Raw genomic sequence first — 13,933 nt, 5'->3', positions numbered from 1 at the left:
TGAAGAATTTCACTGGAAAAGAAGATATAAGTTTGCCAGGTTTTTTGTCTCTCTCACCAAGGTCATCAGCTGTCGAACGCCGACGAAGGGAAATAACCCTGAAATCCGGATACGTTCGTGCTGCAGACCGAGGTGAGAGGGATAACTTCCCTTGGCAAACAGGACACAGTCGTGTGTCGATAAGCCAGCTGGAGGAGATGTCCTCCTGGGGCTAAAAGCAACAGTAACATCCACCCCTAGGGGTCAGCCACACTTAAGTGGCAATATACTACACTATATATATATATATATATATATATATATATATACATCATCATCATCATTGTTGTTTAATGTCCGCTTTCTATGCTGGCATGGGTTGGACAGTTTTACTGATAACTGGCAAGCCAGGAGGCTGCACCAGGCTTCAATCTGATTTGGCAAGGTTTTTACAGCCGGATGCCCTTTTTAAATGCCACCAGCACAGGAGCTAGTCAAGCAGCACTGGCATCGGCCATCCTCAAATGGTGCTTTTTACATGCCACTAGCACAGGTGCTAGTCAGGTGGCACTGGCATTGGTCACACTCAAATATATATATATATCTTAGAATAATGTTAAAATCCTTTATATACATTTTATTTAAAATATTTCTTTTTATTTCATTAAACAATATTAGTACTGTACTAGACATTATATATGGCAAAACTAAAAAAAATATTAAAAACATGTACCAAACCAGAATGTTTAAAACACAAAAAAATCTGAAAAGTGATTTGTTATAATAAAACAATATTTTATATATAAATTATATATATTTTATATATATTTAAATCATATAAGAATATATACTTAAATAATATATACTTGTTATCGTGAGAATATGACCATGTATATCTCATGTATGCATTGAAGAGTAAAATCAGGCATAAACTAGCATAAGTACACAATGATTGTCAAAATCAAATTTATGTTCTTGGAAAAAACAACCATGGGATTTTTCTCATGTTGACTTTACAGTAAAGTTCAAAAGTCACTTTCAAAATTACTTTGTTTCATTTAGGATTTGTAAACTTTTACAAAGTATTTTAGGCAGCAATTACTATTTATATCAAACTAAATTCCTTTTTCCATCCTTCATAAAACTAAAAAAAAAGGCAGTGCCTGTTATATAAGTAATATACTTTTTTCAGGAATATCATTGTCTGCCATTAGTGACATGCATTATACATAAGTGAGCCCTGCATATTTATCCTTTCTAATCTCAGTACAAAACTAGCAATTTTAGGGAGAAGGGGTTAGTCAATTACATCAACCCCAGTGCTCAACTGGTATTAATTTTATTGACCCTGAAAGGGTGAAAAGCAAAGTCAACCTCAATGACATTTGAACTCAAAATGTAAAAAACTGGAAGAAATGCCACTTAGACTTTTGTCAGACATTCTAATTATTCTGCCAGCTCGTTGCCTTCATACTGTGTATAAACATATGCCCGTTGTCTTTGTTTTCTGCATGAGATGTATTGGTTGATAATATCAACTTAGCTTTGATAATCCTTATATATTAATGCTACTATAGTGACAGATACACACCTCATTTCCACATTATGTCTTTAATAACATCAAACCTTGAATAAATGTCATGTTAGTAGCGTTTCAGAAAGACAGCTATCCTAGCCATGGTAAGCTTGCATTTTCAGGAGAAGGAAACAAAAAAAAAACATATGAATCTATGTAGAATCAATTATATTTCTTGCTTTACTACACAATTCTTCTCTATTAGTAGTTACTCTTTTTCTATTTTTCATTTTGTTGTTGTTATAACCTGACATTATTTCTTTGGCTTCAAACTTATAAGCTTGAAATATTACACACCAATGATCTTTTAATTAACTAAATGTCACCGACAGCCATTCCAATAATACCACAACCAAACTTCCTTAATTTTCATTTATTTCTTTACCCAGCCTCTCTAGCATCATCAGTGCAGTAATCAGTGGTTTATGCTAGAGGAATTTAAACCTCAGTAGAAATTGTTGAAAGAACTTACTGCTCAGAATAAACTCAAAAGTTCTTTCATTTCTAATTCTGCTTCAACTCCCACACTATTGTGTATACTGGAAAATCAATATCATTATCTATGACAATTAAAATGTCCTCTTACAATAACGAAATTGCTGTCATGAAGTTATGGGAAGATGCTTAAAAGCAAAATAAATCTTTATTTCCCTAAGGTGGTTTGCTACAGTGGGAGATTATATAACTTTAATAATCACCATTTTTCTGTCTGTAAGTTACCAGGATTGCATTATCAAGTCACAAGTTAATAGTACCTATTATAAAATATTTTACTGTCTTAATATATCTCTTTGTTGAAAGCAAGCATACCTCAGTTGAATAGATATACAACAGGTATTTGCTTTCCATGAAAGACTATCAAACTCATAGACTGAAGCTAACCAGATAAATGCCTGCAATGGCTACTTAGGAAAATGATGATGATTTAGAGTAATGCAATTTTATTTTAATAGTATGTCTGCTAACATTTGATATTCAAATGAGGTATTTGTTTCTAAATAAGACTGAGAATCTCGTTATAAACATCAACACTTAAGGCTAAAAGTTTTTCTGCTTAGCCTAGTAACAGCTACAGAATTTTTTTTTTTTATTATTATACCAAGCAAACTCCCATCATCTCGCATTATTAATGGTTAATGTAAATGTATCGTAATGTCAGAAACAATTTTTGCATATAAATCTTTTATGTTTACGTCTTCCATCCTATTTTCATCCACTTCTCCATAAAGGTTATCTGGGGTAAAGTTATTGCTTGTTAAAACAATAATTGAAAATACTCTTTGTCCATAGAGAATTAATGATATCTTGCTTTCCTATCTTTGCATCTGAGCAAGCATATGATAGTTAGTTTCATTGTATTTTGTTGGTTTAAGATATACAAATATATTTATCATCACAAGGTTTTTATTTTCTCCCATATCAACAGTTCTTACTAACGATTTGTAAATTGCTTTAGATTTTCTTATATTGTATAATTAGTTTTATAGCAATAGGTTGTATTGCATTCTATCAAACTATTACCCAACTGTAACAGATGCACAAAAAGTGCAATTTCTTATTCAGAAATGTTTTCTTTGTAATTCTCCTCCACTATTGCATTATAAACTGAGGATTAATAGTGATTATGGAACACATTTGTTTATGTAGTCGAAACAGACTTCTTCAGGTAATTTAATGTGAGATAATGTCAAAAGGAAGAGAAGATAAATGTTACCTTTTGATATCACTTGGGAAAAGTCCTAACCATTTAAGAGTAGGTACAGCTAAAGACTCCACTTCAGATGATAAACACTGCAAAGTAGTAATACAAAAAAAAAAAAAAATCAAATGTCAGTAATATTGAAATGATTAGAAATGATTATTCCCTTACAGATTTACAATGTTGATTAGAAGTTGAATATCATTATTTTAATACTTCCATTTTTAAGTTAATTTTATAAGGCAAAAGATTAAGTTGGAAGTAAAAAGTATATGAATTTAATATAAATTGAAATAAGACAAGTGTAGAATTTATTAGCTTTCCTATCTCAGACTTATATTTTGTATTATAAATTTAAAAGAGACAAACATAGCTAAACAAGCAATAAAGTAAATGAAAGTATTAAAAGGTTTACATTTGCTGCTGAAGTATAATATCAAAAACAGAAATTTTCATTATATGTGATAGGAAATAAAAGCAAGGAAATGATATGTGGAAATAAAAGATCAAAGCTAAAATCTCCATTAATAATATGAAAATATAAACAAATTTGTTTCAGAATATTTAGCGAAGGATTTGAAAAAAACAAGCATTAGCAACCACAATCATCACTATGAGGTGTTACAATGTGTATACCTTGTTTAGGTCTAATTGAAGAATATGGTTATGAAATAAGATCATGATTGTCTGCTGAAAAATGAATGTTTCAAAATGATAAAATGAAAATTAAACTTTTATGTCTCTTTTCTAATATTTCAAAACAAATTCCCCCATTTTAAAAATTCAATTTGTTTGTATGTAAATTTGATTGCATGTAAATTGATAGAAGAATCAAAATGGAAATAACATAAAAATCAATTGTGCATGTGTATGTTCCTGAGAAATATGATGTGTGTATAAATATACAAGTGTACATAAATATATGCAGACACAAACATGAGTATATAAATACATTTGTTAGCAACATCTAGTGAAACCACCCACAGTTACTAACTGAGAAACATTTATTTACCAATCACAACAGCTACAAGATAAACATCAGGAAATCTGAGAATATGTTTGTCCATTACACAACCTCTGGGTTCTTTTGGCATCCAAGTTACTGATGGATGTTCTGGTCACTTTTTAAGATCTCAATTGACTTTCAAAAATCTTCGTACTAACTTTTCAGAATCTATATTCATATGGTTGCTAAGTTTGAAACATTTTCCAGTAACTCTAGACACAATAAGTTCTCTGGTCCTAAAGGAGTTCTCTCAAATACTCTAAAACAGGACACTTTTGAGCTAGCTTTTACCCTTAACATTCTCTTCTCTTTTTATCTCTCTATGATCAACTTTAACTTACAGAAACTTGCATCTAATTCTCCTTCACCTCACTAACCCTTCCAACTATCAATTGCAATAACTTCTAACAACTCAAAGGTGATGAAGGCAGCCATAAAGAAGCTTTTATTAACTCAAGTCTTTTCCCACCTCAGTGATAAGTAATATAATTTCTATAGAACTAGATCAATGGGCAACCTATTATTATCTCTTGAATCAGACGTTTCTATCCATTTATTATCTCTTCAATTAACAGTTACTTGTCAGACTGCTCTGAAACTGTTTATGTCAATAAGACCTTCTCTGACTATCACTTCTGGTGTAGTCTGGGTTTCAGTTACATTTTCCTATACTTTTCTATTTGTGCAGTATTGGCTTTCAATAGCTTTTCTAAGACTGTACACTCCACCAACATAGATTAAACAAATTTTTGTCCTTAATCACACATGCATCCACAGCATGTAAACTAGACACTCTACTTGCACTGCATCCACAAGCACAGATTTTGCAAATATCTTTTCATTTAATTTCCTTCAACATCAAAATACAACGACTACACATACTAAGGAACCAATCTTACCATACAACATTCTCTCTGCCAAACAATACATAAAACCAAACCTTCACGTCTGCTATAACAGCCTTACTATATTGATGGTGGACACACAAATGTAATATTGGTTACAAATTTTGGTACAAGGCTTGTAACTTTAGGGAAAGGGATAAGCTAATTACATTGACCCCAGTGTCCACCTGGTACTTATTTTATTGACTCCAAAAGGATGAAGAGTAAAGCCAGCCTCAACAAGATTTGAATTCAGAATGTAGAATCATATAAAATGTTGCAAAGAACTTCGTCCAGCATGCTAACAATTCTACCATCTTGCTGCCTCAACACACACACACACACACACACACACACACACACACACACACACACACACACACACACACACATAATATTGGATTTCTAATATCAAACAAATATTTGGGTAGGGAATAATTGATTAAATCACTTCATTATTTGACTGGTACCTTTATGCTATTCCCCTCAGTAGAATGAAAAACAAAACTTAACTCAGTTGGGGTTTGAATTCTAAATTTAAAGATGTCATAATAAAATATTGTACTGTATTTGTCTGATGCTCTAAGAAATATTCCAATATATATATACATACATCATCAGTTGCTCATATAACTGAATAAGAAGTATACTCTAAAGCATTAGAGCAGTAATATATTTTTTTTAAGTTATGGACCATTGGTTTGCATCTATAAAGCATTTTATAGATGCAAAACCAATGGTCACCCTTCCTAAAATATATGTATGTATGTGTGTTTGTGTGTGTTAATATGAGTGAGTGTGCATGTGTGTGTGTGTGTGTGTGTATTTGTGTGTCTAAGTATAATACACAACCACTCACACACATGTGGATGTGTGGTAACAGGTTATTTTGTCAATGTGATCTTATCTTGACTTCTATATTCTTTTCTACTCTAGGCACAAGGCCCGAAATTTTTGAAGGGTGGGACAGTTGATTAGATCGATCCCAGGATGCAACTGGTACTTAATTTATCGACCCTGAAAGGATGAAAGGCAAAGTCGACCTTGGTGGAATTTGAACTCAGAACGTAAAGACAGATGAAACACCGCTAAGCATTTCACCCAGAGTGCTAATGTTTCTGCCAGCTCGCTTCCATATCTTGAGTTCTATATTACAGAATGACATCTTGGGTAAGTATCTTCTGCTGTAACCTTGTGCTGACCAATACCTTGTGAAAGAATTTAGAAGATGGAAACTGTGAACTTCATTAACAGACTCCTAACCAATAGAAGGCTACAGCTGAATATATTTATCTTGAGTGCAGTAGAGTGAAATTGATCCTAGAACCATAGAGTTGTAAAGTGAAGTTCTTGATCATAGCTTTGTCTGAGCCTTTGCCTATTTTTAACGCATTCCTTTTACTTCTAATCTTTTATTTTTATATTCTTATTTCTAACCAACTACACGTACTATGGTAGGGACATTTCTTTGATTATAAGCGTATCCGAAATAATGTGTGCTTGACCTCTAGTTTTTCTGACACTGGATGGTTTTATCATTAGTGATATCCCAGTATCAATAAAAGAACACAGCAATTGAACATATATCAATATAACAATTGATCTTATATCTAAATTATTTGTATTAAAAACTTTGTTTTAAAAATGTCTACCTATATATACACTCACATGCGTACATATGTATATGTGTGTGTATTTGTAAGTATGTATGCACACATATGTATATGTGTGTATACATATACTTACATACACATATATATATGTGTGTATATACATACTTACACACACATACGTATATATACACATACACTCACTTATACACATTCTATATGCACACACATACACACACAAGTATGTATTACTTATATAGTACTTTATGACATTACTAATAATAAAAATGTTATTCTTCTTACAGAGAAATACATTTTATTAATAATCGGTACATTTATGAACCATCTCATATTTTCTCGAAGCACTGTTATTATCTATTTGAGAATGAAAGAGCATATATGTACATGTGTGTATAAATATATCTGCTTCTTTTCCTGTGACTGGTGCAATTGATTGTAGGTGTAACATTCAATATAGAGCTTCTGACAGCCAGCTGTAATTACTGGTACCCATCCTCTATCACACACTGAGGTCTGCCCAAACCTTCATGCCCTCGGATAATGTTATTCTTTGCCTACTTTGGCCTATAACAACTGTGCTCTGGAGAATGGTTTTAACTAGGGATCATGTTAGGATACATGTCTTCAAGGCAAGCTTTTATTATTTCACTGTAGTAAGGAGTGGTTCCAGCTTGACAGTAAAGGTAACATCTTGCTGTCTGACAAAGCTGTGTGTCTTATGCATTTTGTATGAGATGTGTAACAACCTTCTGAAGCATTTGCACTCTGATGCTTTGACTTTCTGTTCTGTGACAGCTGTAAGTGTCCAGCATATACAGCCATACAAAAACATCAAAGTCACAGAGACTTGTACTGGTTGAGCTTTTACCGTATGGTGTTCAACTTCATCAGAATAGATGAGACCAGGCCTGGTCTTACTTGACCAGATGTGGCCTCTCCCACATACCAAACAATATTATCCTAAAAATAAACAATCATGTCATTGAAATCTCAAAGCTACAAGATAGTGTATGACTAATTCAAATCAATGGGAATAAATAAGCATTACACTTGACAGAATAATCTGGATGCTAAAGGGTTAAAGTTGTCCATTTTTACATGTTTACATCCATTCAGGCTGGTTGCTGCATTGTGCTTATGGCTATTGATCAGAATCTTTTCTGAACTGACTTTTATTCCAGGCACTCTCTTCCAGTCTACTGGTTAGTTCCAAAAGTTTTGGTACACTGCCTTCATCGGCAAAACAGACTGCAAAGCAGTCGTCTTTCAATAGATATGGTTGTGTGGTAGTCATGTAGTGTATTCTGCATGAATTTTTTAATGATACTGGAAAGTGACGAGGAGAGGAGATAATTCTGACAAAACACCAATTGCTGTCCTGAAGTCTTCAGTGTTGTTATTGGGGAACTCTTTGACCTGTTCTACAGAACTTAGATCCTTCATCAGTCACCTCAACCCCTCACTGAAGTCAACGAGCTTGTAGTAGATATCACATTGTTGTTGATGTTTCTTGACCAACAGTCTGATGTGAGATATCTGCACTGGTGTAATCATTTTTTTAGCTGAATCCTGCAAGATTTCCTTTGAGGATTTATTCTGCTTTCTACTTCAGACTATTTGTGAGAATTGGAGAACCATCAGAAGAATTTTTCTGGGGGAATGATCAGACTGTACATTCTGTAATTTTAACTAAGTCTCAGGTTTCTCTTCTTGAAAAGTTGGGTCAATACTTTCAGCTACTGTCCTGTTTCCCACATCCTTTGACAGACAGAGGTCAGTATCTAAATAATTTATGGTTCTCCATGTCTTAGAAGCTTTGCTGTGATCTTGTCAACTCCTGGTGAATAGACACACGCACTCACATATAAGTAGACATACTTATAGCACTTGAGGACTTGCTTGGAAAAGAGTGTCTTCATTTGTAATTCTGTTTCTCTGGGTAACTTTGAGGACCTTCCTTATGCATTGTAAGTGAAATGTGTACGTCTTCTTGGCCAATTGTTCTTTCATTTTCTATGTTTCACTGTTATACAGATCTGTTGACATAACAATTGTCCTATAAACTCCAGTCTCCATTGCAGCTGATGATTGTTTTAGTAAGAATTTGGATCGTATACAGGAATATGACTCTTACTTGGCCAATACTGTTGTTCAAATAACTTTATATGCTTCCATTCTTACTGACTGCACTGCCAAGTTGCTAGATGTTGTCCATATTTTTCACAACCTTGTCTCCAGTGAAGAGGGAGGATTGGGTTGTATCATTAACCTGCATCACCATGGAATTTTCACAGCTAATTCTGAGCCTGATATTTCTTGTTTTTTCCTTTGAGCTTGTTGGTAATTAGTTCTTGTAGAGTAGCTGTGTGTTTGCATTCACACGCATGTACAAACACATGTATACACATGTACATACACAAGTGTGCACATGTATGCGTACTTGTCAGTGCATATACATGCATGCAAACATATACATGCATACAAAAATACAAACAGAAACCCTTACACATACATACAAACATTTGTACGTATAAACTTACAGATTCCTAATTGGATACTAAAATAATCCTAACCCTAACCCTAACCCTAACAACTATTTAAGATCTGATTGACAAATATGTTAAAATTTGTACTAAACAAGATAAACTGTCCATTTTATAATCATTTTAGCATTTAAAAAATGATGAAATTTTATAATGATAGAAAGATTATCTTGAATGCCTAAATGTGTAATCAGGAAAATAAATAAATTAATTAATCAATATAAAAACAATCAACAAACAAAAATACATAGAAGCAATAAATATGAAAATAAGTGAATCAATATATGAAAATAAATATATAAAATTCATAGAATATAAATAGATAAATATGAAATGTAGCAATTAACATATTAGATTATAAACTTATTGTAATAATTATTGTGTTCAAATAGTGTTTCTGTCAACACTTTAGTAATATGAGAACATAGTAGTCTACCTTGCGTTAATGTATGGAAATGGGGCATGGTCTACTGCATTAGAAACGAGAAGGTGTTTGGAGAGCTGTGAAATGTGGTTCTTAAGGAGAATAGTGAGGATAGCATGGACAAAGTGTCTAATGAAGAAGTGATGGCCTGGGCTGCAGTAAATAAGAAACTGCCTCATGAGATAAGGGCCAAGCAACCTAGATTTCTTGATCATGTGATGAGGAAAGAAGGCCTGAAGAATTTAGTGATGACTGGAAAGACTAAAGAGAAAAGAAGCAGAGGAAGGAAACGGATGATGTGGATGTCAAGCTTGATGAAATATTTGGAAAAAAAGAGGCAATAAACATCAGGAAGTGGAACTGTAACAGAAAATAAAGAACAGAGAACTGTGACAGGATATGATCACCTATGTCTTATACTCTGGACATGGCATCCAAAGAAAGAAAGAGAAGGAAAGAGAGAGAAAGTAGTTTGAGTATATAGTAGTATATAACCATGGCAGATGAAGATTTGTTTAGGGTAAGATATTTGTGATGTTAATACAATGTAGAAAATAGGAATTTGGCAGTTGGTATTATAATTAATGGTATGCAGTGACTGGGATCTACACTGTGGGATGTAAGTATTGAAACATGTATGAATATAGTGAGCTACAGATGTTATATGGATGGATTCAGTTATGTAGGTGTCTGCATGTTATTGTTGCTGGTTGCTATTGGATTACATGGCTGGATAAATGATATTCTTGTTAGCTGGTTATCAAGGGTTTGAATAGCTACTTTAGTCTGTACACACATAAGGAAACAAATGCAGATTTTAAGTTCTGTGTGTGTGTGCACGTGTGTGTGTGTATGTAAGTAAATAAAGTAAGGTGCTATATATTGGATGTCATATACAAAAAAAAAATACTTAAAAGATCATAACTGTGCTTGAAAATGCAAGCAAAATTCTCATGGAAATTCCTTGTGAACCCCAAAGGAAAAAGTTGAGTATTTTGAGAAATTAGAAGTATTTCAATTCAAAGTTAATTTATAGGTAGGTGTAGGAGTTACTATGTGGTAAGTAGCTTGCTTACCAACCACATGGTTCCAGGTTCAGTCCCACTACATGGCACCTTGGGCAAGTGTCTGCTACTATAGCCTTGGGCCGACCAAAGCCTTGTGAGTAGATTTGGTAGACGGAAACTGAAAGAAGCCCATCGTATATATATATATATATATATATATATATATGTATGTATGTGTGTATATATTTGTGTGTCTGTGTTTGTCCCCCCAACTTCACTTGACAACCAATGCTGGTGTGTTTACGTCTCCGTAACTTAGTGGTTTGGCAAAAAGAGACCAATAGAATAAGTACTAGGCTTACAAAAAATAAGTCCTGGGATCGATTTGCTCGACTAAAGGTGGTGCTCCAGCATGGCAACAGTCAAATGACTGAAATAAGTAAAAGAGTATATGTCTAGGGGTAAAGTTTTATTTTTGTTTGCTGGCAAGAGAAAATATGGGCATGTTTCAGTCTCTTAAAACTCATCTGTATAATAAAGTCTACACAAGCTTACTTTGGATGAGTTGGTGAAAATTTTATGTACAAAGAAAATGATAAAGATAAATTTTTGTAAGTACGTATAATCAAAATATTTAATGAGATAAGAGAAATAATCAAAATAGGCCAATAGTATTATTATGAAAAGATGATAAGTTCAAATATACTGAAACATCTGTGGTTGTCCCTCACCTGCAAATAAAGATCAGACTGTGTCTTAGCCATGTAAATTATGTCTGAGTAATTCTAATTTCTTGAAGTCTCCACCTCTTTTCTTTGGGAATTGTTGACATAAAGTACTTGATTTTTGTTTTCGTTTTCCGGTTAAGAGGGGAAATTCAATTGAGAATATTTTTGTAGAGGACATTCAATACATCACTCCTTAACCTATTTGTACAAATTTATGCCATTGATGCATTTGAGGTACTTTCTGTAGATTATTTTATTTTCTAATTATGCAAGTGAATGCATTTAGGAATATGAAGACATGTGTGTATATCTGTGTGCATATACAAGTGCATATACAAGTGTAAGTACCCATATGTATGCATCTATATATAAACATATATATGTGTGAGCATATATGCATGTATGTGTGACAGTATAGTCCTTGAAATGACCTATGGTTGACAAGGGATGATTCAAATCCCTATTATTTAATTCGGCAATCATGCCATTTCACAGAACTATGGATGCCATATCTATGTTGACACAACTGCAAGTAAAATCCTTAGCTAAGAAGAAACTGTTCTAGTTTTTGTTTGTTCATATGAAAGAGAGCATTGATAAGGTTTTCCACTCTGCTGCTTGGTGGATGCTAAGGAAGTTGAATGTAGCTTAATGACATGCTAGAGCCATACATGCTATGCATAATAGTTCTATAAGTAAATTTTAAACTTGGAGGGAGTTCAGGGAGAAATGTAATGTAGAGTTAAGTGAGCACCAAAACTGTTTTCAACCCTTGGAAACCTGACAGTTTTTGAGACTAGGACATATATGTTCAGAACATGTTGCACTTAGAAACCTTTATACATGAGATCGCAAAGCAACATCATTCAAATATTTCAAACCTTGAAACAGAGTCTAGCATCTAAAAGCTTAAAGATCAGCAAAGTGCCAGTTAGTAAGAAGCAACTATGAAATTCCAATGCCATTTGGCAAGTGATTCTGCTCAATATGAAAGACAGAAGTTAGTAGGAACTGAATGTCTATTGAGTGCAATTGATTTGTTTGTTTACTTGTTTCAGGCATTTGACTGTGGCCATGCTGGAGCACGGCATTTAGTCAAACAAATCAATCCCAGGACTTATTCTTTGTAAGCCTATTACTTATCCTATTGGTCTCTTTTGCCAAACCACTAAGTTACGAGGACATAAACACACCAACATTGGTTGTCAAGTGATGGGGAGGACAAATACAGATACACAAATATATACATATATGCATATATACGACGGCTTCTTTCAATTTCCATCAACAAATCTACCCACAAGGCTTTGGTCAGCCCGAGGCTATAGTAGAAGACACATGCCCAAAGTGTCACACAGTAGGACTGAACCTAGAACCATGTGGTTGGGATCCAGGGTACATAAAAATTGTAGCATGGCCCCCAGGTCTTTGAGAAGTACTGGAATAATTAATTGCAAGACGTTTCAATGAAATAAAATTTCTAACTTGCTCAGGTGACTCAGATAATAATTTATTGTCTCAGTGATCTGATAATTAATACTAAGGAAGGATATAGGAAAGGTAGAGCTTCAAGGATAAGTACAGGGTGGAAGAAATTCAGGGAAATATTGCCTCTATTGGCAACAAAGAGTTTCTCTCAATGTAGAAGGCAGGTTGAATGAAGTATACCTAAGAACTGTAATTCTCTATGGTAATGAGATGGAGTAGTGAATGCAGGAGGTTTGTGAAGGCTAGAGAGAAATAAGACAAATGCAATGTACTGTGAGTGTATTATTAACAAACATGAGAATCAGAACACAAAAACTGGGAGAGGAGCTAGATATCATCCCATGAAAGCAGGGGAGCTGACTATGTTGATATGACATGTGTATCATCATCATCATCATCATCATCATCATCACCATCGTCGTTTAACGTCTCCTTTCCATGCTAGCATGGGTCAGAGGGTTTGACAGAGGATGGGCAAGCCAGTAGGCTGCATCAGGCTCCAATCTGATCTGGCAATGTTTCTACAGCTGGATGCTCTTCCTAATGCCAACCACTCTGAGAGTGTAGTGGATGCATTTTACATGCCACCAGCATGGGAGCATGTCAGGGGTTACTGGCATCGACGGTGTTTGGATGGTGCTTTTTACATGACACCAGCATGGGAGCCAGTTAGGGGGTGCTGGCATCGACATGTTCACATGGTGCTTTTTATGTGCCACCAGTACAGGAGCCAGTCAAAGGGCACTGGCATGAATGAACAATGAATGCTGAAAGAAAAAGTGTCACATACTTTCAGAAGATGATTCCTGTGAAAGAGAAAGTTTGAGTAAGATGTTAGAAGTTGGAGTTCAGATAAACAGAATGCTAGGCTTCACAGAAGGGAAGATGAAAGACAAAGATAATTGGTGTTATACTGTATTATCCAACTTATGACAAAATGGACATTAACACTTTGATGATAATGGTAT

At 34.1% G+C, this 13,933-nt stretch overlaps 1 protein-coding gene across 4 annotated transcripts in view; it reads right to left on the bottom strand.

The window, feature by feature from the left end:
• Positions 1 to 13,933, bottom strand: part of LOC106872053 (meiotic recombination protein SPO11-like) — an 809,808-nt gene that overhangs the window by 323,422 nt on the left and 472,453 nt on the right. For all 4 annotated transcript variants that reach the window (XR_008264640.1, XR_008264641.1, XM_052969772.1 and 1 more), the window contains exon 11: positions 3,270 to 3,346. Coding sequence is in view for 2 of the 4 variants with exons in the window: in XM_052969772.1 (XP_052825732.1) it covers positions 3,270 to 3,346 (77 nt within the window). In the remaining 2 variants the exon portion in view is untranslated. The remainder of the gene's footprint in view (positions 1 to 3,269; positions 3,347 to 13,933) is intronic.

The sequence above is a fragment of the Octopus bimaculoides genome, chromosome 7, assembly GCF_001194135.2.
Source record: "Octopus bimaculoides isolate UCB-OBI-ISO-001 chromosome 7, ASM119413v2, whole genome shotgun sequence".
NCBI lineage: Eukaryota > Metazoa > Mollusca > Cephalopoda > Octopoda > Octopodidae > Octopus > Octopus bimaculoides.
Note: the sequence above shows the minus strand (reverse complement) of the source record. Positions and strands in the feature narration are given on the sequence as shown.